This window comes from Delphinus delphis, chromosome 9 (genome assembly GCF_949987515.2).
Source record: "Delphinus delphis chromosome 9, mDelDel1.2, whole genome shotgun sequence".
NCBI classification, from domain to species: domain Eukaryota; kingdom Metazoa; phylum Chordata; class Mammalia; order Artiodactyla; family Delphinidae; genus Delphinus; species Delphinus delphis.
Genome location: NC_082691.1, coordinates 84,452,024 through 84,477,767, shown reverse-complemented (window position 1 = coordinate 84,477,767; position 25,744 = coordinate 84,452,024). Strand labels below are relative to the sequence as shown.

Below are 25,744 nucleotides of genomic sequence, written 5' to 3'. Positions count from 1 at the left end.
CTTAGGTTTCATTTGAAAAGCATTGAGTTTATGGAAATAACACCTACTATAGGTTATTTTGGACCACACCAAGAACATTATATTCACAGGCATAATATTTTTAAAAGGACACAATCTGGAATATATCCAGATAAGGTTAACCAGGACAGTAGGATGCCCTCCAAATCAGGCAGCCAAATATGGTGATTTTTATTTCTAAATAAAATCTTTAAATTTTAGGGATTGTATAAGAGCTTATTGGGAGCTAAATTACTAAATCAAGCAAGGATCACCCTATGATCTAAAATGCTCCCAAAGAGGCCAGATGGCCATTTGTCAGGAATGCTATCAAGGCAATTCCAGCATCCAATGGGAAGCTGAATAATTGATCTTTAAGTTATTTTCTAAGTCCAGGATGTTTCGACTCCACACTCCCAAACTCAGCACCCTTAAATGGATATATAAGGTTGATAATTGTTTTTACTATAGAAATGGCAATTTCACATAGTTCAACCTAAAAGGTCCAATCTATGCAGGGTGGTGACATCAGTCAATATCACTCACCAATGAGCTATACCAGGCAACTACGTGTTCAAAGGCGACAAACCCACTCTTCTGGGTAAATAGAGATTTTGTAAGTACCCTCCCTGCATAGGGGACTTCTGTGGGAAGGCAGGCATTGGTTTTCTCCACAGGAACATAGTTGGAAATGTGGGCCCAGTGTGTAGGGAAGAGATTGAGCTGAAGTTAAATTTTAGTACTATTATCATTTAGTTATCAATCTTTAGATAACATGCACAAACTCAAGAGTCTAAAATGTACACACTCTTTTACAATTCACATTTGCACAACTATTATACTTTCCAGAGTTACAGTAACTGGTTCATCAATTTTCAACAGTTATTGAAAATTGTTTAATTTAATTATTTATTATTCTGCTGGTTATTTTAGCAGAATAAGTACAAAATTCGGTATCTTTAGACAAAAATCCCTAGGGATTTACATTATGTGATTGTGAGGGAAATGTAAAACAAGAAATGTAAAAACTGTAAATAACAATCTACCCAATCTAAAAGTTAGTGTCTCAAACAAGCTTTCTTCAACTTTACATAACAAACACTACTTTCCTATTTGTGTGAAAAACAAAATTTCAGGTCAAGATGAAAATTTTCTAATGAATGTTCTATTTATAATGTGAAGAGGTAACTAGGATAAACACTCAGCTTCCTACCACATTCCTATATAAGAGCAAAATAAAATAGCTCCATATTAGATCAGACATATACTGGGCACTGTTGAACAAATGGTCAATAGCTAGTGGGAAGCAGCTGCATAGCACAGGGAGATCAGCTCAGTGCTTTGTGGCCACCTAGAGGGGTGGAATAGGGAGGGTGGGAGGGAGACGCAAGAGGGAGGGGATATGGGGATATACGTATGCATATAGCTGATTCACTTTGTTATACAGCAGAAACTAACACAACATTGTAAAGAAATTATACTCCAATAAAGATGTTAAAAATAAAACAAACAAACAAAAAACAAATGGTCAATGCTGACAAAAGGTCTCACATGTTAATATTCATCTGGCATTAAATGATAACTCAAGCCCAGGGCCCATATGTTGGAATTAATGCCACTGCCAGGAAGGAAGGAGTAACAGACAATACAATGTCACAGCTTAGAAGAGAAGGCAAAGGGCTCACTTGAACTAGCTACAATGATTTCACTGTTTCTCGGGGCAATTAAGGTTTCCCAGATGGATGTATGGGGAACCCCTCTTTTATTTTCCATTCAAAGAATGGAAAAAACACAAGTCTTCACACATGCTGCTCAGTGAAGGTCATCAGCGAGCAACATACTCTCACCCTCTGAATAAGTCAGAGCTCAATTTCTTTAATCACCCTCTTCTGCCTTTATTGGAAGAGGAAGCCTCTATTAAGCTCCACTCTGAATCCCCAACAGGAATCCAAAGATTCCATCCAGAATTTTGGTCCAAATTTCCACTGAGAATCAAAGTGTTTATACCAAAACATAGGTTTGATCATGCTTAATTAGCCTGGGATAGACAGGAGGGTCCGTTGATCATACTTAAGTAGCCTCCACAAGTGGGTCCATAGCCGTTCAGTCCTCACCTGAGCTATAGCTGTCAGTAGATGACTGAGAAATGGAGCGAGACAGAGAGCGACGTCCAATTTTGGTGGGACGTTTGTTGAATTCTTGCTTCTGGTCAGCAAACTGGATCTGCTAAGAAAAAGAACTCTAGTTACACAAAGGAAAATAACCTCCATTTTGAGACAGCAATTCAAGGCTTGCATTATAGGATCTTACCTTCCCTCATAGCTGATCTGATTGCACTAACCCACATTTGGAATGTTAAGACTCTTTGGAGAGAATGATTTTTCATTCTTTACCTACTCTGTTTCTATGAAATTTAAATCCTGGAACCACTCTCTGACTATATACCTCTTGCAATCAAAGGGAGAAGGGGATGTACCGGTTAAAATAGAAAGTCAAGTCATATTCAGAAATCCTTCCTATAGTTTAACTGAAAATTAAAGCTGGAAAGAATCTTTGAGACTATCTATTCCAATCTTCATATATCTAAGATGAGAAACTGCAAGATACAGAAAGGTAAAGTGACCTGCCTTCAGGTTTTAAGATTCTCAGGAAATAGTATGGTACAATAGAAAAAAAAAAAAAGCTTTCTATTCATACAGAGCTTTCTGGAACTGCATTTAAACCCTGGTTATGCCACTCATTAGCTATATGCTGTTCATCAAGATGTTTTTGTGACCCTCCTCTTCTGGTAAATACGACAAAGATGAAAGAACTTACTTCAAAAGTTTTAGAGGGTTATATGAAACAATGTATGCAAACCGTGAAACACAGCAGGTGATTCAATTAATACCTGGATCCCCAACTCCCACCCCCTACAAATTCACTGTTCTTGTAACTCTTGCAGGTAGTCACTCTAGCTTTTTAAAGGCTTTCTAAAATGCATTAATTAGCTTTTCAGTACTAATAAGTATAGTAAAAATTAATCTATTATTTAAAAAAATTTTTTTTTAATTTTGGCCACGCCCTGCAGCTTGCAGGATCTTAGTTGCCCAACCAGAGAATGAACCCGGGCCACAGGAGTGAAAGCACAGCGTCTTAACCACTGGACCACCAGGGAATTCCCTAATTTATAATTTTTAATGTTTGGTATCACAAAATACTAAAAGCCACAAGGTTGATAATTTGTTAACTATAACAGATGTAGGAGTGGATAACTGGACTGAATATGTATAAACCTCAATATTCTTGGAGGTTGCATTTTGGACAATATCTGATCATGATCTTTTTGCAATTTTATCTCTTTTTCCTACTGTTCAAAGTTCAGCTGATACTTTATAACACTTCACATCAAAGCTCATATCATTATTCAACAAATATCTTTCTTTATTTTTCCCTAATTGAATGTTTGCATAATTGCTTAGATGTGGATCCATTTGGCATGGAGGCAGGAAAAATCAAAGATCTGACAACTGATTCTGCCTTTCATGATAAAAAGATGGTTCCTTGACGGGCAGAACACAGATACGGCATACCAGAATGAAAGCAGCAACTGTCGGCCACATTTCCTGCAGTTAGAGGTAACTACTGAGTCATTTGAGTATTCAGACAAGGGGACCAATGCCAAATCAAATTAGCTTAGCATGCCTTTTAGGGGAATTTGTAGCATTTTCATAGCTATAACAACAAATATAGCCTGTGTAGTACTTTAGAGTTTGCAAATTGTTTGCAGCAATAAGAAAATTCTTTGGATTAGAAGCATTTCCCAAAATGAAAAATGGCAAAATTAATTATTTTACTGAAGTAGCAATTTATTCCAAAAAGATAAAGTGCCCTTTTATGCACTTCCATGGGATGAACTTCCATGTACTTCTCTTATCACAGTGAATACAACTATCTACCTGTATCCTGTACAAACTAGGCTCCATAAAGGCAGGAGCCATGTATCTTATTCACCTTTATATCCTCAGGCGAAAACGCCTGACACATAATAGGCAGCCATGTGCCGAAACGATGAATCGTACTCTATCTTCAGAGTCTGTACTTGATTGAATATTAAGTAAATATGGTAACCATAAGCCAAGTCTACAGTTAAAAGAATTTTTAAGGGCAAAAAAAAAAAAAAAAAAAGTGGGGAAGGGGAAGAAGGTGGGTGAGAAGATGGGGAGGGGAGTAGCAGTCAAGCTCAAAACCCTGGCTTCCATTTCACCAAGCTTGTTCAAGACAATAATATGTCTTCATTCTTTTTTAGAGGCCCATCTAGGAAGAGGAGTAGTCATTGACTTTCCAAAGCCCACAATGAGTCACTAATGTCAGTAGTGCCTGCTTTTAAAAAAGAGTAACAGACAAACCCTGCCTTAGATTATGTACCACCCCCTCGCACTCACACACCACTAGAGGGGACCAGTCACTCTACCTCTCTAGATTTGTAGGATGGGGTGGGTGGGCACACACCCGTTTACCCCAACAATACCAAACCATGTAGCCATCTAGCTGCGCCATCATTTCAAACCAGTTACCTTAAACTGAGCTCTCTTCTCTATAAAGTCCCCTCCATTTACAGTACTTCCTCCTACCCAAGTCAAGTTCAGGATATCTTTTTTTTTTTCTGGCTGTGCTGTGCAGTTTGTGGGATCTCAGTTCCCAGACCAGGGATCAAACCCATACCCCCTGCAGTGGAAGCGCAGAGCCCTAACCACTGTCCCGTCAGGGAATTCCCGAGTTTAGGCTATCTTTTGGCACTAAAGACTAGGCTATGTAGGCTTTCTGCACTCAGAGACATAGGGTTCTAAATCTTGTTTACTTGTCAGACACTGAACTCAAGTTTCTTTAAGACAGAAGAATATTAAAAAGAGACTAATCACTTATATAGAGTAAGTTATACAATTGCCCCAAGAAATAAATATTTATCTTTTACTGACAACCCATCCCTGGTGCCCACCTCCCCTTAATAGTTACGTGCCATTACATTTTTCACTCCTACTTGTAAAACAGTAATCTTCCCACCCCGGTTGGGATACTCAGGTAGATTCTACCTCTAACTTTCCTACCTTATCTGAAATCGGAGGGTCCTTTAAGGGAACCCTCCTTATCCATTTGAGAGAAAATTGCCTAATTCCAACAGGCATCAAGGTGAGGAAGGGAAAGAGACTTAGGAGAGGAGCAGCTCACGTTACGCCAGAAGAAGGGACGAAAGCAGGAAAGGAGGGTAAAAGCAGCTGGCCTTTTACAACAGTGGCTATAGCGGCAGCAAGACTGGTAAATAAGAGCTTAGCCTCACCTGGGCTTTAATCCCAGAGTTGCCATTGACAATGTATTTCTTCTTGTTGCTCAGCATAGTGACATCACCAGCCCTACTGCCACCTCTCCAGTCCAGGGGCCCTTGTGTCTAGGCCTTTAAACTTTCCTCATCAGCAATTCTGTTGGCTCTGGTTCCAGCTAGCTTTTCTTTTCGTTGTTTTGGTGGTGGTGCCTTCCCTGGAAACCCTGAAGCACTCCAACGACCCCTCCAGCAGCAGAGCCCAATTTAATAAGGCATTTCTGTTAGTGGCTCATCAGCCATTCCTAATTCTGGTGGCTGTTTTGCTTTTATTATTATTATTTTTTCCCTAAACACCTAATTACACGGATCCTCTGACCTCTAAACCTTAACAAGTCCCTTGACAAGGCCCAACTTGCATGTGCATAACAATAGCTTATTTATATAACCGGTGCACTTTTTTACCTGCTATAATTAACTTGCTAATTAGCTTCCTTTTTAACCATACCTCCTCCTTTTCCATGTCAGATGACTTTAGTTAACCTAGTCTCATTAGAAAAAAATTAACTACAGAGCCAGTAAAACAATGAGGGAATTTATAAAGATGGTAAGAAAAAAAAAAAGGAGCCAAGTGCTCAGGCAGCCCCTAACCTACACTCTGTGTCCTTGGGTTAGTCAAACTGGGAACACAGGTTTCAGCTCTGTCACCAAGAAAATCAACTTTCTCTGACCACTGCTTTACTCTTAATTGTTCATCTTTTTATGCAGGTTTTGACATTCGGTTTCTAGTTCCATCTCAAGATTGTTGCTGATTAGGTGTCGAGTGATCTGCTTGCTTTTTTCAAAAACTGTGTTTTGTGGAAGGTGTGACTGGCATAGGGAGTCTTCTATTTCCTCAGGGCCCCCAGAATCATAATGACCTTGTTGCATATCAAGTAGAGTCAAATGAAAGGGCAAAGAATCACATTATTTATTTGTTGGTTTCTGAAAGGGACCCAGTGAATAGGAAAACTACATTCAAGTATATGTTACAGAGACTGGGGTGGGAATGTGATGTGAATTCTTCCTTTAGAATGAGTGCTTGTCCATAACATAATGGCACATGTGATGACCAGTAATGTCTTAGCATCACTGAAATGAGGGATCACATGTCTGCTACTCCATGAGAAAGTGAGCTCCTCCAGGTCAAGCATCACGTTTACTCATCCTTTTATTCTTCCTGCCAAGTACAACATTTGGCACAGGGAGAAAGGTACTAAATATATATATGAATAAATGAAAGATTTGTTTTTATGTGTACAGCTTTTCTCCCTTAATGGAGGCATAGACTCTGATTGATTCTTTGATTTATGTATCAGAAACTTACTGGGTTCCTACAGTGTCAGGAGTTAAAAATGTAAAAAAACCATATAGTTCCTGCTCTCAAATAGTTCATGGAATAGTCAGTCACAGGTACAGAAAGATATACAAGCCTGTACTTATAATAGAAGTGTGTTCAAGATTCAGTGGCAGCATATAACATGGTGGCATAAAGTCAGCAGGGTATGTTAGGGAAGTTTTCCTAGAAGAGGAGTTTAATCTGATACTCGACTCAGGAGAATGAATTTTCAAGATGAGTGAAGTAGGGTGGCCCTTCTAGGTACATAGAGCAATATTCACAGAGCAAAAGGAACACGGAACTGCCAGGAGCCCAGTATGACAAAGAACTAAGTACATGTATACAGGAAGTTAGAAGTAGCAGGGCATGAAGCTGAAGAAAAAACAGGAGCTAGTTTGTAGAGACTTTTATGCCACGATAAATCTGATAACTTTACAATTCATAAAAATATTCCACAGAAGATATAAAACAAAATCTTGCACAGAGGTGACTGCCTATTAATCATGGAAAGGTGCTACGGGCTAATGCATGATAAGAGTGACCAGTGTAGAGAAAGGAGCTGGAGAGACATATTCTCCTGGGAAGGCTGATGGAACAGATGAGAAGGGTAGGAGAACAAACTACTGGCTGTATATCTAATAGACAATTATGTGTCGTGCATTTCCCCAGAGACCATTTCAATTTATTTGTTTATCCGCTTGTTATTTTCAGTAATTTACTATCATTGCTCATCTCCAGGATGTGGGAGTTTGACCCTAGAGAGAACAGGTAATTTATTTTTGAATTTGAATAGAAGATGAAAGGGGGTTAGTGATGTTAACATTTGCATGCCGACAGATGTGTCAGCAAATGGCAAAGAGGTTCATTATTGGAATGTGACCCTTGAAAGTGTCATATTGACAATGCCACAGAAAATCACTGCTGCATGGACCAGGAATCAGGCAATCAAATTAGGTTAGTTAGGGGCTTCTCTGGTGGCGCAGTCGTTGAGAGTCCGCCTGCCGATGCAGGGGACACGGGTTCGTGCCCTGGTCCAGGAAGATCCCACATACCGCGGAGCGGTTAGGCCCGTGAGCCATGGCCGCTGAGCCTGCGCGTCCGGAGCCTGTGCTCCGCAACGGGAGAGGCCAAAACAGTGAGAGGCCCGCGTACAGCAAAAAAAAAAAAAAAATTAGGTTAGTTAGATCCCAGCAGAAGTCAAAGATCCTTTCACATCTATTTTAATTCGTTCTCTCTACCTTATTTCCTCTGGTCTTCATAATAGATTGTTACATATTGATCTCCCCATTAGAAAACAAGCCCTCTGAACCAGCCCTCAGTTGTGAATCATTTCTGTATTTCCCCCCAATGTCATCCATATAGATGGTGTTAAGATAATAGCTTTGGAAATTATTTGGATTTGTTCATGTTCTTTGTAGCTATACCATTTTAAATTCCCTAACTATAAAATCCCAGATATGATTTTTTTAAAAAAAAAATGAGTACTTGTTGAGCACAAGAAAGAACATAAAATGGTAGATTCTTTTTTTTAGAATAATCTTCATTTTGAGAGAAAAGGTCCCTGGGAGAATAGAATAAGGGGAGGAGAACTAATATTTATTAAGAGCCTACTACGCACTGTGTATATGTTACTTCTGTTAATCAGTATAAGAATCTTAAAAATTTGGCATAATTATCCCCATTTGACAAATTAGGAAAGTACAAATGACTGTATTGAGAGAACAAATGATTTGCCTGAGGTCTCACAGCAAGTAAGTGGGACTAGAATGTGAGCCTGTGTTTACGCCAGAGTCGAAGCTCTTTCCACTACACCAAACCTTATGATATTGATCAGAAGACCAAAAACTCCCCTGGGTGTACCAGCCCCACCTGATTCCTCTTTTTTTTATTAGTCATCAATTTTATACACATCAGTGTATACATGTCATTCCTCTTAATTTATCCTAAATTTATTTAATTTAAAATTGCTCCTTAAATTTACTTTCTTATTGGATTGGGTTTCAGAAAGGACATCATTGCAGATAATTTGGGGGCTCTGATCAAACCACAAGTCTGTAATGGCTAAATCATATACGAATTTGAAATCTAACAGCACTTTAATTGGCAACTTTGCCCAATGCCACTACCAAAAGTTGAAACGGAAATTAATTGAACTCAAATATCGATATTCACCATCATCCATGACAATCTTGATCTCTTATTCACAATTTCATGAAATGAGACAGACCAATATCTTTTTGCTTGCTTTATGAGTCTCTAAACTTCTGCTCTTCCTAACCAAGGTTATTCACCCTAGAACACTCTCAGCTGGTTCCTCATTTTCTTCACTCAGGTGAAAAGGAACTCCTTGGTCTAATGGCTTAAGTCACTAGGCCTGAGCAGAGGGAGCTGCAGCTCTATACCAAATACAGCCAGAAGGCAATTTAGGATACTATGACTGACAGGAAAAGCCTTACCACTTAACAAGTTTATCTATCAAAGTAGTTCTCAAAGTTTAGGTTCATCAAAATCACCCAGTGAGCTTATAAAAATGCATTGCAAGGCCCCACCCCAGGGTTTCTGATTTAGTAAATCTGGGTGGGGACCAAAATTTTGCATTTCTAACAAGTTTCCAGGTGCTGCTGCTGCTGCTGCTGCTGCTGGTCTGGGGACCACAGTTTGAGAACCACTGCTCTAACACTCTCTGCAAGCATGAATCAATTCGCCCTAACTCTCTTAACTCTCTCCATAACCAACCATTTTATCCTATCTATGGCTATGACCATGGAGACATATTCATAGGCAGAAAAGAAAAGGTTATTTCAAAGGTCAGAGAATGGAATGAGGTGATCCTTTCTTTATACACGACACAGGATATAAAGAGAACTGGGTCTAATTCTGATTTCTACAGTTTAAGGCTAAGAATAGACAGTTAACACATTAAGAAAAATAGGACTCATGGGGAGGATAGAAGATCTATTTACCCTACAGAAGAGCACGCCAAGAAAAAACAAATTAATTCCTTTTCAAGTACAGAAAGTAGTACTACAAAGGATGGTGATCAGAGGTTCTTTTTTGTATCTCCATTTCTTAACATTTCTAGTACTTAACATCTGTAATCCTCATTTGTAAAATAGGAACAATAATACCTACTTTGTCTATCTCAAATGTGTGCTGAGAAAATACAATAATGTATGTGAGAAGGTTTTAGAGGCAACATAATGATACACAAATATAAAATATTAACATTTCTATTTTTTTAGGTCAAAAGTTCTTCACCTAGGGTCCATGCTCTGAAACAGAATGCAAAATGTTGTGTATGTGTATATTTTCCTAGGGAGAGGGTCCATAGTTTTCATCAGTTTCTCAAATGGGTCTTTGCTTTAAGTGTCAATCCTGACCCAGAGTTATAGTGAAGCTACCTCTACGGCCATTTACCAGATACCTTAAATGTTTTTGTCTCACTTCCAACTAGATATGGTTCAAGCATTCTTAGAGACATCTCTCCCTTCCAAGCCAAATCAGCTGCTGGAACAAATTCTTCACCTATAAAAGGGATTACTTCTAGCCGAAAGAAAATCGGGTAACCAGCTGGTTGGGTACTCAAGAAAGTGAATTAGATTTCCTACGGAAAAGTACCCAGTACTACAAAGAGCTTGAGTGGGAGGAGGAAATATTAAGATGTAGAAACTTAAGAAAAGGTTACTGCTGATCTCCATGCACATAAGAGGAGGTATTTTCACCTACCACTAGGGACTAAAGATTTCTCAGGGGAAGTGAGAATATATTAATAAAGACAGTCTTTAAAAGGATGAGTTCCCCAACCTTTTAGCAGTAAAACTGCCTGAACAAAGCTAAGAAAATCTTTCACATGAAAATAGCTGGGGAGCAGAGGCTCTAGCAGAAGTTTTCCAGTGAATGATGGAATGTTAACTTGAAGCTCTACCTTGTCAATTCTCAAGACGGGTTCTTCAAACTTCGTCCTGGCTTATTTCCCTGCTGGGAGTCAGTGATGTGAGTACTGTCAACTGCTGTCTGTGGTCTTGAGTCCTATTCTCTGAGGGGTATGCCAGTCCCTTTTTGCTACTGATCATTAACAAGAAGGGAGGTATTATAATGCACCTTCTCTGCTAAATTTTCCCCCTGAAAGAAGGTTTGAGAGCCTTGTCATACTTCCTTTGGGGGCAAGGATAGTCTCAGTGGAAAATTCATTACATTAATATGTAAACTGGAACATGAGTTATTTGTTAAAGCTGTCTTAAATGGAAATTTTGACCCACTATTGGGAACTGGCTCCAGGGTTTCCTCTTGGGGATTAAAAGGCACTCTAACACTTTACAGGTAAAGTCTGGAAATCTATAGGCAACACACTAGAGGGTGCTCAGTGGCTCACTGCGGTGGCTAAATGGATACTGGTGGCAGCCTAAGAAAGCACTTTCAGACCAGGTCAGAACTTAACAACTATGCGGTATCTGAAAGAAAGCCTCAAGAGGTTAATCTTTGGCAAGGGAAAGATAACCGATGAAAAAACTGAGTTATTGAGGCCAGCCCCTCCCTACTTTTTCTCATAGTTCTTAAAAAAATCTACTGATCAAAGGTATTTTGCTGGTTTTTGAGAGAGAAGGGCCAGGAGATCGCTAAGTAAAAGAGGTGCCATAAGACAGAGCAGATCTGTGCTTTATTAAAGAACGTTTCTTAAAAGCTGGGAAGTCTTAGGTGGTATCGCTTGAGCAATAGTCACACTAACTCCTTTAGGACAGTTATCTTGTTCACTTAAATAAAAAGAAGGTGAGTAGGTAAAAGTCCAGTAGGAGCTCCTCTTGAGAGGATGTGCTCAGCAGATAAGACAGCGTCGAGATGTATTACTTATGAGAATAAGAGTTACTATCACACTTCTGTTGACTGAATCGACACACCAGTGTTCTGCGGAATTCTTCTGTAATATTCCTTTATAGAAGTACCAAAGGTTAATACCTTAATGTGAGCCCTCACCTAAGAAAACCAGAATTCCTGCTTCCCCTTCTTGTTATTAGTGAGTGCTGGAGGTTCAAAAACAAACTTAGAAATCCAACTAGAATTATTATCTGAATTTTTTCCATTAGTTCTAAAACACTGCATTATTTGAAATAAGCTTGTGGATGGGTAGGATTTCTTTTGATCAAATGTCTTAAAACTGAGCACAAGGTTCTGGAACAACATTAAGAACAACAAGAGGAATAACCGCAACAAAAATAATATTTGTTATGGGAGTTGAAACATGGGCTAGTCAGTTGGGCCTTTTTTAGGTCTACTATATATCAGTCTCATTACTGATGGTTATTTCTCTAAGCCCATAATTCCATAAACACTGAAAAGAACTTGGATTATGTTGTATACAGTCTAACCAGTCTTCAACGGGGAAAAATATATACATTTAATATATATATTATATGTGTGTGTGTGTGTGTGTGTGTATATAAAAACATAAGCAGTATATAGACTATAAGAAATCAGGCTAAACCTGGAAGAAAGCAGACAGGAACATAAGGATGGTTGCTGTTTTTAAATCAAAAGTTAAAATTGGATCTAAAACATTAGGTTTTATGTGCTAGTTCTTATCAACAAATTAAGTCCTTATTATAATTATATTAAAAATATCAGGCAGAAAAGATATTTTGAAAAATAGTACCAAGGGAGCTATATAGGGACTTCCCTGGTGGTCCAGTGGTTAAGACTCCACTCTTCCACTGTAGGGGGCACGGGTTCGATCCCTAGTTGAGGAACTAAGATCCCACGTGCCATGCGGCATGGCCAAAACTTTTTTTTAATTAATTAATTAATTTAAAAAGAGAGCTATATATTTCCTGCCTTTTAGAAACACACATATAAAGAATATTTGGGGAACTGTTTTGGCTGGTGGGAGAAAAATGGGCAGATAGGGGATAAATGTCTTCAGTCTTCTCAGGCTTGAGAGAGAGCACCATTTCTACAAGTTGTTTTTCTTCCCCTCACTATTCTTTTTCTTTACCCTCATGAGAAGTAAACTAAGCATTAGTTTGCAAATAGAATGCAAAGCAATCACAGTATAACACAATCCACGCAGTGCACCAGCAGCAGTGGGGAAGCTCACCCCAGCCCAGACAACCAGGCAATAAGCTGACTCTGGCCAGGCAGCTCTCAGACCTTCCCAGCTCACTCATAATTTTAAAAAATATTTTTTTTTAAGAAAAAAGAAAGGAAAGCTGCAAGGTTGACCCAGGACATAGGAATTAATCAGAAATTAGAATAATAACTGTTTTCCCCACCACAGGTCTTGGTAGGGACTTTTCACAGCGATCCCTATCACCTGTCAGAAATGGCTGCCTCATTATCAAGAAACAGAAGGAAAAGCAAAGTGACCAAAGAACTCACCATCCACTCAGGCACGTGAAAAGCTGAGGTGCCCTCATTACCGTCCCCATTCTCCATAGTGCAGGCTTGAGTAATCTATGTCCTGAAGCAAAAGGGAAAGTGGTTTGGAAATGCCAGGGTTTTCTGAGTGCCCAAAAGCAGAGCCAAACCTAGTGATTCAGAAGTTCACAATATCTAGCAGAAGCTGCATCCCCTTTCACAGAGGCTTCCTATTAAAATCAAGATCATTAGTCAACTGTCTGATAAATCCCCTACTGGCCAGCTGCAGATCTTCTGATTCAAAATCAGAGCCGATACAAGGCTCTACACCCAGGCACTACACCCAGGCACCCAGGCACCCAAGGTTCCTACAGGACACTCACTGTTTAATGCTACCCAGACAGTATCCCCACCTCCCCCGTGGGGACTTTCTGCAGCAACAGTCAGGCTTCCTCTTTTTCCAACCCCACCCCCCCCATAAGGCACTTGTTAACTTTCTCCCGCCCCTGAGCACGCATCACTGGAGGTACTGATACCAAGATCAATAAGGATTGAGGTCAAGGAGGCACACCCATTTCTTGAGAGTTGCTTGATTTGGATCTGCACAGTAAACAGGCGTTTCCCTGCGATCAAGAGTTCCTTATGGCTTTCAAGTTTAAACAGTTATGCGGAAGCTCCCCATCTGCTCACACCAGGCATCTGGCACCAAACTCAGGCATATCTCAAGTTAAATTCTTATTGCACAGGAGATTTGGATGGAGCCGGGGAAGATCTCTTGCAAAATCAGAACTTAGAAGCTCTGAAGAAAGTTCTAGGACCACAACTCCCTCTGCTGGCTCCCTGTGCTATGTACATGAAAGTCTAAGGGTCTTCAGCTACCAAAAGATAGGCGCCCACTGTAAATTACCTGCTTCCCTGAGGCTAGTCAGGAGCTACCACAACGTAGGTAGGTTTGGGGGAGCCAGGGTTTCCAATCAAGACTAGTGCTGTCTATTTTATACATAGTAGTTTGTGCCTCCTAATCCCCTACCCCACTTTCCCTTTCCCCACTGGTAGCCACTAGTTTGTTCTCTACGTCTGTGAGTCTACAAGGATATACTGTACAGCACAGGGAATATAGCCAATATTTTAAAATAACTTTCAATTGAGTATAATCTATAAAAATATTGAATCACTATGTTGTACACCTGAGACTAATATAATATTGCAAATCAACTAACTTCAATTATTTTTTTTTCGTCGTGCTGCATGGCTTGTGGGGTCTTAGTTCCCCGACCAGGGCCCCCAGCTGTGAGAACCAGAGTCCTAACCACTGGACCACAAGAGAATTCCCTATACTTCAATTTTTTAAAAAAAGACTAATGCTGCCTCGAAGTCCCTATCCAATGCTGTTTTTTACTCACAGGTCCGGTTTCAGAAAGAAACAGGATGCCAACACAGTAGTCTAATACACTATCACCTTAAGGGACCTCAGAAGCTGCTTCCTCCTTATGTCCCCATACCAGCTCCCTTCTCCTTATACACTTCAGAAGTTTGGAAATAAGACAAAACTAGAAAAAAGGTGACCCAATCTATTTACCTTCTTAATTAATTCCTAGAGTATATTATCCAATAAGAGTACCATAGATTTCAGGCACAAACGAAGCCCAACAAGATATGCCTGCTCTGGTCCCCTTCAAAACCAGGGCCTCCTTACAGTGTTAATTTCCATTGCAGAGGATAATTTCTCTGGAGCTGATAGTCATAATATTGTGATTGTGATTATAGGTTCATTGCCCTTTTGGGCTTTCGTCGGTTAAAGGAATGGTCCTTTGGATATGGAATGGAGGAGAGGAAGGTAACTTCTCGGGGAAGAGGTGTTATTGCAAGATGCCAGAAAGGGCAGAATTCAAATGACTGACCTGGAGGTCCGGACTGGAGAGAAAGGCAATTGAAAACAGAAGAGGACTGTTGGACCAGATGAATGCAGAGGTGTCAAAGGATTAGAGATCGCAGGGCAGGTAGAGATCAGATGCAATAAGAAAAGAGAACAGCAGGGGTGGAAGTAAAGGAAGCTGTGGTCATAGAGGAGCTACGGAGTGAAGCAATTTGAGTGACAGCAAGATACAGAAGGTCGATGAAATGCAGGAGAGATTTCAGGTCAGGGTTTCAATTTTGATAAAGCCCTCTGTAATCAGATTGTCAATTTCAATAAAGCTTCAGCTCTCAGCAACCTCCAGTTATTGTCCTCTGTCTGGTCTTCCTTTTAATCCAAACTTCTTTTTTTTTTTTTTTTTTTTTTTTTTTTTTTTGCGATACGCGGGCCTCTCACTGTTGTGGCCTCTCCCGTTGCAGAGCACAGGCTCCGGACGCGCAGGCTCAGCGGCCATGGCTCACGGGCCCAGCCGCTCCGCGGCATGTGGGATCTTCCCGGATCGGGGCACGAACCCGTGTCCCCTGCATCGGCAGGCGGACTCTCAACCATTGCGCCACCAGGGAAGCCCAATCCAAACTTCTTAATAAAATGAGAAGTTAACATTGTTGCCTAAATTTCCAATGATGTATTTCATTTGACATTTTTTTTCTTTTGGCCACGCTGCGGCTTGCAGAATCTTAGTTCCCCAACTAGGCACTGAACCCTGGCTGCGGCAGTGAAAGTGGTGAGTCCTAACCACTGGACGGCCAGGGAATTTCATCTGCGCTTTAAATGCAACATATCTAAAATCAAAATGATTGCTCCATCTTTCCTTTCCCCACACTCTTCAAACAATAGTTTCTTCTCCTTACTTTTGTACCACTGTTCCCTCAGTCATCCAAATATAAAAACCTCAGTCATCTTTGATTTCTCCCTTTTCCCTAGTTTCTAGAACAATCAGTTGCCAATTATTTTTGAGTCCTCCGACTCAAGCATCCGACTCCAAGCATCTCATCTCTCCATCCCTGTCCATTTTCATTGCCTCCTAAAAACCCTCTATAAATCCTTTCCAATAGGATCTTCCACTACTTATCCCTATATATTCTGTATCCCCAGGTAAGCTGTATTACCTGTTATTTCCTGAATGTGAAGACTGTACAGCAGAGCATCTAAGAGCTCTGGTTTTGGAGTTAAACAGACCTGGGTTCGTATCCTGGCTGCCATGTAATTAACCTTTCCAACCATCCAGTTTTATAATCTGTACAGTGGAAATAATAATAGTCATCTCACAGGATTGATGCAAGGATTTTAAAAGTTTGCATACACTGAGTACTTAATAAATGGTAGCTCTTACTTGTGTCATTGTTATGCCGTCTCCTTTCCCACCTCAATGCCTTTGCTCATGCCATTTTCTCAGATTGAAATGCATTCATTCTGCCTTCACTTCCATCATCTTCACATATTCAGACACTTCAAGGAATTCCCTGAAGGTCCAATGGTTAGGACTCTGTGCTTCCACTGCAGGGGGCACAGGTTCAATCCCTGGTTGGGGAACTAAGATCCCACATGCCACACACCATGGCCAAAAAAACAAAAAAACACCCCAAAGACGAAAAACAAATTCTTCGAGGTTCGGCTCAAATGATTGTTCTGCCATGGAATCTAACCTAAAAAACAAAGGAATCTCCCTTTTCTCTAATACTGTTCCTTGGTCACATCACTATTTTCACCTTTCCTCATATTACAGTTACTGGTATATGTGCTGTCCCTCATTAGTTCAGGCTCTTCGGGGGCTTAACCAGCTTTGATTTGCCTATAGTGTCCGGCCTATGGTAAGGGCTTAAGAAATTGTCAAATTTTGTATGCTGTACATATACCTTAGAGTACTCTGGGGCAACTTGCATAACCAATGTGTTAAATACATTTATGTCCACTTTGTAGGATTTGGAACACTATTTTATACCTTTAGGGGCTTAGTTATACACTACTGACCAAAGCTATGACTTATTTGTGGTGAGTCCTTAGTAGGGTTTTAATCCTTAATTATAATATTATCTCTGAAAGAATATACAATCTGCTTTCCATTGCTTGATCTGCATCAACTGTAATCTATTATGATCTGCATCATAATGAAGCTTTTAGAAACAAATCAAGGCCAAAGGACTATTTCACTGCTAGAGTAGAGCCCAACCCTTAAAATATGTCAGTGATCAGCAAAGTACTAGGTTCTTGGTACTCCTGTTGATGTTTTCTGCATAATCTGTTATTAAATAAATGGGGAGAGGGAGGGATAAATTAGGGGTTTGGGATTAGCAGATACAAACTACTATATATAAAATAGATAAACAAGGTCCTGCTGTATAGCACAGGGAACTATATTCAATATCCTGTAATAAACCATAATGTAAAAGAATACGAAAAAGAATATGTATATGTGTGTGTAACTGAATCACTTTTCTGTACACCAGAAACTAACACAACATTGTAAATCAACTATACTTCAGTAAATAAATAAATAAATGGAAGGTGACTGCCCTCATGGTATTGCTAAAACATGGAAGAAGATAACTTTTAAAGAAGACAGGGTTGGGAATAAAAGAATAAGCACAAGTAAAATATATCACTTTAGCTAAACTAAATGTCATTTTAGTTGTGACTTTTTTAAGAATAGGTTTTAACTAAAATATCCTTCATTTGAAAACTGAAGCCTTATTATACCTTTCTGTAATGACTCTGAAACAAAAATAAAACAGTAGCTATTACAATTGAGAACTGAAGGTCTGTTAACTGAGTGGGACTGCACAAGGCACAGGGTATAGGTGTAGGTACTAGTTATAAAGTTGTTTTCATTCTAATTTAATTTTACCATAATGTGCCTTAGAAGATACACCTATAGCAGGAGCAGGAGTGAGACCGCTGCGTATGATTATCTATAATAATCACCCTGAACATTTAGGAGTTTGCAACTTCAAAAGGATACACAAACTGCACCTGCTCCTGCAGCCTTCAAGCTTTACAAAAATTGATCAAGTATGTGAATAGCTCAAAAGAATCTCATTTTCACTCCAAGAAGAAGATGGACTTGAAGTTCTATGTGCCAGTGGTGTTCCTACCAGTGGTGATTTGATACTAGTATCATCATTAAATTAATGAGGGCAAGCCAGATGACTTGCTGGAGTGAATATATGCTTGGGGCTGGAAGGGAAAGGATAAGAAGTTAATATTTCCAGGGGCCAAAGTCAAAAAGAACAAGAAGTAATTACAATGTGATGAAGAAGTAACTACAATGGCAGAAAAGTTTTAAACAGGAGGCAATAAATCTGGAGTCTAGAGAGTCATAAGGCACAGGGCAAAGAATACAAGAATGTGACCCTGTCCTCTATTCCTGGCTTGGCCCTAATGGTTTTATTAGACTTTAGCAAGTCACCTAAGTACTCCCTTCTTCAGTTTCCTTATTATAAAATAAGGGGGAGGTGAGTAAGAGGGCACTGTGGAAGGTTAGAACTGGTTCCTTCCAGTTCTGACATTCGGTATTTCTAATCCATCTGGTTTCTCTGAGGCCATAAGAGAAAGCAATAACTACTCCTTAGTCACCTAAGTTACAGCTTATTGTAGAGGCTAAGGTTTCTAACCAGCAGAGTTCAGAGTTCCATCTGGTCAATTATGAGGTTGGCTGAAATTGCTAGACTTTAAATCTCCTTTGCCCCTTCAAACTTGAAATGCCCACGCTACCTGAGCAACCGGAGTTAAGTCCTACTACCGCCCCCCGCCCACCAACTTAAATGTTAGGCATCCTATCTCTCAGTTCCTCAGTGATCTTAAGACTCACATCCCACAGGTATTTTATATTCCACATGGAGGCATCATCATTACTGGTAAAGACTACAGGCTTTAAGAGTTGGATAGGCTTGGGTTTAAGGCTAGCTCCATTACTTACTAGCTGTGTATCTTTTGGTAACCTATATAACTTTTTTGAGCCTTTGCTTCCTCATCTGTAAAACAGGATAATAAAACCCTCCTCAGATTAATGTTATAAAGATTAAAAAATACATATAATACATAGAAAGCACTTAGCACAGTGCCAGGGAACTATTTTGTCCAAAACTAGACATAGCAGAGTAGTACCAGATGGGTTTGAATCTTGATTCATCACTTACCAACTGTGTAACCTTAGACAAATTATTTATCCTCCTTGTGCCTCAGTTTTCTCATCTTTAAAATGGGGACATTAAGAATATCTACCTTATGGGATTGCTGAGAAGATAAAATAAATTAACATATATAAAGCACTTAGAACAGTGCCTGCAACTTATCAGTGCTATTTAACATTTACTATTATTATTAATAAATATAACATGTACATCCTCCAACACACCCAAATTCATCTTTTTTTCTTATACATGGTGAATTCATTCAGTTGAACCACAAATATTTATTGGGTGCCTATCATGTGCCAGGCAGCATAGAAAGACAGTTCCTGCATTCATTGTGCAGGAGAGAGAGAGGCAATTCAATAATTACTAAAAATAAAGTGTGAAAAATTATAAGGTAAGTAAGTACAGGCTGCTATGGGAGTATATGGCAAGGGTACCAATCATGTGTACTGGGAGTGTCACATCAGAGAAGCTCCATTTAAGCTGAAAGGTAATGGATAAGTAGGGGGTACCTGGTGTGCATTTGGTGGGGAGGGGGAATGAGAAGAGTATTCCAAATAGGAGGAAGAATATGTTCTCCGCATTATCTCTTGCAATCTGTCCTATCGTCTTCACACCAGCTGTCTAAAGCCTGACCATCATCCTATCCATCTAAATCAGTGCTTCTTAAACTTGAATGTGTCTACAAATTATTTGGAGATCTTGTTAACATTCTGATTCTGATTTAGTAAGTCTGGAATAGGTCCCAAGATTCTACATTTTTAACAGCTCTCAGATGATGGCAATACTGCTGAGACTACACTTTGACAGGGCCTAGGTAACTCCATCCCTGTAATAACCTACTTCAGTTCATTAAATTAACTTATTTATATGTGATTATCATCTGCACAATTATTTTACACATCACTTCCTTGTTCATAATGCCTCAATAGCTCCCCATTGTCTTCGAAATAAAATCCAAACTCCTCAGCATGACACACAAGACCCTTCATGATAGCCTCCGTGTATCTCCTGAGCCTCACTCAGCTCTCTGAATTCCCCCAGATCCCCACTCTGAACACATATACTCTAACTTCCTTCAGGACATATTTCCAGCTCCAGGTCTAGGTTAAGAATCAATTCTAGGGAATTCCCTGGCAGTCCAGGGGTTAGGACTCTGCGCTCTCACTGCTGAGGGCCAGCGACCTAAGATCCCACAAGCCGCATGGGGAGGCGAAAAAAAACATCAATTCTATGATTTACTGAATAATAACCCAGACTGATCTGTATTATAGCACATATCAGTGCCGATAGTATAACTGAACATTTATCTGTTTACACAGCAGAACTGCAAGAAATTTGAGGGCAGATATTATGTCTCATTCCTGTATTCCAAGCACATAGCAAACAACCAATGAATATGTACTGAATTTTTAAAAAATGACTTAATCAAAGAACAGCTAGCTTAGAGTAAAGCCCCAAATGAATACAATATACCACAGGCACCTGAAGGGTAAAAGGAAAGAAAAGGGACTCAGGTATGAGTAAGTACTGACAAAACCATAAAAAGAAACTGCATCATAACAAAATTATGCCTAGTATCCCTAAATGTACCTCCTTGCCACTGACTAATCCAGTCACTGTTACAATTAAGCAATACAGAGACTACAGTACACTAAAGCAGGCACCAAGCCACCTTTTCCACTCCCTGTTAAGTCCTCTAGAATCTGGGAGTGGAATGTGGACTTGAATCCTCAATCTCCCTGACACAGCTAATAGAGCTCCACTTAGGTCAGAGTTCAATTTGCTGCATAGTTAGCACTTCTAGCTAAAACTGTCCTCAAAAAGCAATCAAGCTTAAACTTGAAAGCTTCTTCTTAAACATGAAAACAACTAGAGTAAGAGCGGACAAGGATTTGCATTCAGGGCCCTCAATTTTATCACAGAGTGGGAAGTAGGGGAAGGGTAGGAAGGATGCAGGATGAAATAATGAAGCATAATGCCATTAAATAAACGTGGAATGTAGACTTCTCACTACATTATTTTTTATAATAAACTTTAAATTCAGGCATAATGTATCTACAGAAAAAGTACATAAGTCAGAAAGTTACAGTTCGATAAAATTTCAAAAGTCAACATACCTATGTAACCACTACACAGATAAGGAAATAGAACTTTATCAGCACCCTAGAGTCTTCCCTCATGTCCCCTCTCAGTCATTACCTTCACTCCTCCTTAAAGGTAATCTCTGATTCCTATCACTATTTATCAGTTTTGCCTATATTTAAACCTGATGTAAATACCGTAAAAGATGCATTCTTAAGAGCGTGATTTTTTCCTGCTCAATGTTTCTAAGAGTTATCCAAGTTCATTGATTTAGCAGTAGTTCATTTATTTGTATTGCCTGAAAGTACCCCATTGCATGACTATTCATAATTTGTTGAATCCATTCTCCTGTTGAAAGTTGGTTTCAGTTTGGGGGCCTTAAATAATAATGTTGCTGTGCATGTTCTTGTGTATGTCATGTGGTACCCATATGAAAATATTTCTGTAGGATACAGGTACGTAAGAGTAGAATTGCTGGGTTATAGGGTATGTATATGTTTGGTAGGTAGATAATGTCATGCAATTTTCCAAAGTGTTGGTACCATTTTATACTCCTACCAGCAGGATATCAGTGTTCCAGTTGCTTCATATCCTTGCTAGTGCTTAGTATTGTCGGTCTTTTTACATTTTAGGCATTCCAGGTAATGGTGTCACATTGTGATTTTAATCTGCATCTCACCACAACTACCATCATGACCACAACCTGAGCACATTTTTTTATGGCCTTTATTTTGTAGAGGTACATTTCCTCTATAGCCACTTCATTGAGAGTTTTTTTTTTTTACCACGAATGGATGTTGAATCTTGCCAAATTCTTTTTCTGCATCTACTTAGATGATCGCATGATATTTAGCCTTCATTTTGTTAATCACATTGATTGATTTGCAGATACTGAACTATCCTTGCCTCTCTGGAATAAATCCCACCTGATCATGGTATATGATCCTTTTTATGTATTGTTAAATTTGGCTTGCTAATATTTTGTTGAGGTTGTTGAGGATTTTTGCATCTATGTTGATCAGGAATATTGGCCTGTAACATTTTGTGTGTGTGTGTGTGTGTGTAAAAATATAAGATTTGCCATTTTAAAGTGTACAATTCAGTGGCAATAATTGCATTGTTGTGCAACCATCACCACCATCCATCCCTGGGACTCTTTCATTATCCCAAACTGAAACTCTATACCCATTAAACAATAACTCCTCATTCCCTTTCTCCCCCAGCCCCTGGTAACCACTATTCTACTTTCTTTCTCTTTGAATTTGACTAGGTACCTCATACAAGTGGAATCATACAATATTTTTCCTTCTGTCTGGTTTATTTCACTTAGTATGTTTTTAAGGTCTATCCATATTATAGCATGTATCAGAATTTCATTCCTTTTTAGGTCTCAATAATATTCCATTGTATGTATACAGTACATTTTGTTTATCTATTATTCTTCCATCAATGGACATTTGGGTTGTTTCCACCTTTTGGTTATTGTGAATAGCGCTGCTACAAACATAGGTGTACAAATATCTGTTCGAGGCCCTACTTTCAATTCTTTTGGGTATATACCCAGAAGTGGAATTGATGGATCATATGGTAATTTCTGTTTAATTTTTATTTATTTATTTATTTATTTGGTTGCGTCTGGTCTTCATTGTGGCACACAGGATCTTCGATGCGGCATGCAGGATCTTTCTTTGCTCTTTGTTGTGGCACTTGGGCTTCTCTCTAGTTGTGGCGCGTGGGCTCCAGGGCGCTTGAGCTCAGTAGTTGTGGTGCGTGGGCTTAGTTGCCCTGCGGTATATGGGATCTTAGTTCCCCAACCAGGGATTAAACCTACATCCCCTGCATTGGAAGGCAGATTCTTAACCACTACAAGTGGTTAAGTCCCCTGTTTAATTTTTTGAGTATCTACCATACTATTTTCTACAGAAGCCACACCATTTTACATTCCATCAGCAATGCACAAGGGTTCCAACTTGGAGAAGTTGGAACTCTTGTGCACTGCCAAGAATATTTTTATGCTTATTGGCCATTTGGATATCCTCTTATGTGAAGTGGCCTTTCAAGTATTCTGCCTATTTTTCTTTCAGGTTGTCAGTCTTTCCCTCGTTAATCTGTTTAAGTCATTTACAGATTCTGATTATGAGTCTTTTGCAAACATCTTCCACTCTGTAGCTTCCACTCTTACTGTTTTCTTTTTTTTTTTTTGCGGTACACGGGCCTCTCACTCTTGTGGCTTCTCCCGCTGCGGAGCACAGGCTCTGGATACACAGGCTCAGTGACCATGGCTCACGGGCCCAGCCGCTCCACGGCATGTGGGATCTTCCCAGACCAGGGCACGAACCCGTGTCCCCTGCATCGGCAGGCGGACTCTCAACCACTGCGCCACCAGGGAAGCCCTTCTTTTTTATTAATCTTTGTTTTGAAATAATTATAGACTTAGAAAGAAATTTGTAAAAATAGTGCAGAGAGCTCCCATATACACTTCACCCAAGAGCCTCTAATGTTAACAACTTGTAAAATGAGGGTAATTATCAAAACTAATAAATTAACGTTGGTAACAATCCTATTAACTAAATTACAGACTTTATTTGGATTTCAAAAGTTTCTCCAAATGTCCTTTTTTAGTTCTAGGACCCAACCCAGGATCCCACATTACATTCAGTTGTCATGTCTCCTTAGTCTCCTCCAATCTGTGATAATTCCTCAGTCTTTCATGACCTTGACAATAGTAGTTGACTGAATCCTGAAATAAAGCTATGCATTAATTGGACTTAAAACAAAACATCTGCTCATCTTTTCTGATTAAATTTTTAGTCTCCACCCCAGTTTTACTGAGATATAATTGACATACAATATTATATTAGTATAAGGTATACAACATAATGTTTTATTTGTTTTTTGGGGTTTTTAAAAACTTTTTAAAATATTTATTTATTTATTTTATTTATTTATTTTTGGCTACGTTGGGTCTTCGTTGCTGCGCGGGGGCTTTCTTTAGTTGTGGTGAGCAGGGGCTACCCTTCCTTGCGGTGCTCGGGCTTCTCATTGCGGTGGCTTCTCCTGTTGCAGAGCATGGGCTCTAGGCACACAGGCTTCAGTAGTTGTGGCACGCGGGCTCAGTAATTGAGGTTTGCAGGTTCTAGAGCACAGCCTCAGTAGTTGTGGCGCCCAGGCTTAGCTGCTCCACGGCATGTGAGATCTTCCCAGACAAGGGCTCGAACCGATGTCCCCTGCATTGGCAGGCAGATTCTTAACCACTGCGCCACCAGGGAAGTTCCAAAATAATGTTTTGATATATGTATATACTGCAAAGTGATTGCCATTGTAAGTTTAGTTAACACCTATCACCCCACATAGTTACAGATATCTTTTCTTGTGATGTTATCTGCTCATCTCTTTTGGTTACTTTTTAATAGAATGGAGATACCAATTTTATATAGTAATAAAGTTTAAACAATTTTAAAGGTCAGCTAATTCAAGTTCCTTATTTTAAGGATAAAGAAGTAAAGAACTAGAAATATTACTTATCCAAAGTCTTACAGTACTCCTTTTCCCCATTGATTTTATTTGGAAGGTGATATATTTTTGTTTGTGACTTTTAATAGATTTTTGGGGTGCTTTAAGTGCCTTAAGTGTTTGGAGACCCTCTCTTCTTAACATGAACCAAGTGGCTCTATTTCCATTAAGAGATCAACAGGGCCTAAATGGCTCCTGAATTGTTGCTCATTTTCTAATTTTTCTGGAATGAAGATGTATTACTCTTATAAAAATAGAAATAAAGAAGAGAAATGTGTGGTAGACAGAATAATGCCCCCCCCAAGATGTCCACATCCTAATCTCCAAAGCCTGTGAATACATAGCATGGGTGAGGCTGCAGATGGAAGTAAGGTTGCTAATTGGTTGACCTTGAGATAGGGAGATTATCCTGAATTATCCATGTGGGCCCAATATAATCAAAAGGTTCCTTATACTTGGAAGAGGGAGGCAGAAGAATGAGAGCCAGAGAAATATTTAAAGATGCTATAATGCTGGCTTTGAGAATGGAGGAAGGGGCCACAAGCCAAGGAATCCTGGCTGCTTCTAGAAGCTGGAAAACGCAAGGAAGTAGATTCTCCTCTAGAGCCTCTAGATGGAATATAGCCCTGTTGACATTTTGATTTTAGTCCACTGAGACCCATTTTGGACTTCTGACTTCTAGAATTATAATTAAATATATTTGTATTATATTTAAGCCATAGAAAATTAATACTTGAAGGCTCTGAAATTTTAAGGGGGAGAGGGAGAGATTAGCTGTTTGGTCTTAAATATCTCATTTTCAACTAACTACCCATGAATGCTCAGTTTGGCTAGCAATATTTTCATAACTTTTTAAACTCTGCACATTACAATGACTAACATTTTAAAAAGTGCTTGGGAATAAGATTCCATTTTTACCAAATCCTTATTTTGTATAAGAACACTGTCAATGAAAAACAGTGTTAAGATGTGACTGGAGAGGTAGGCAGGGACTGACTGATGACGTAGGGTTTACAGGTCACAGAAAAGTTTTAATTTTATTCTAAGAATGATAGGAGGCTACTAGGGATTTATGTTTT

The 25,744-nt window shown here is 39.3% G+C and overlaps 1 protein-coding gene across 4 annotated transcripts in view; it reads right to left on the bottom strand.

The window, feature by feature from the left end:
- Positions 1-25,744, bottom strand: part of AHCYL2 (adenosylhomocysteinase like 2) — a 171,655-nt gene that overhangs the window by 49,830 nt on the left and 96,081 nt on the right. For 2 of the 4 annotated variants that reach the window (XM_060020869.1, XM_060020868.1), the window contains exon 2: positions 2,112-2,223. In XM_060020869.1, the coding sequence (XP_059876852.1) occupies positions 2,112-2,223 (112 nt within the window). Of the gene's footprint in view, positions 1-2,111; positions 2,224-13,040; positions 13,208-25,744 lie in introns of those variants that run through there. The other 2 variants (XM_060020871.1, XM_060020870.1) reach the window with 2 other exon arrangements.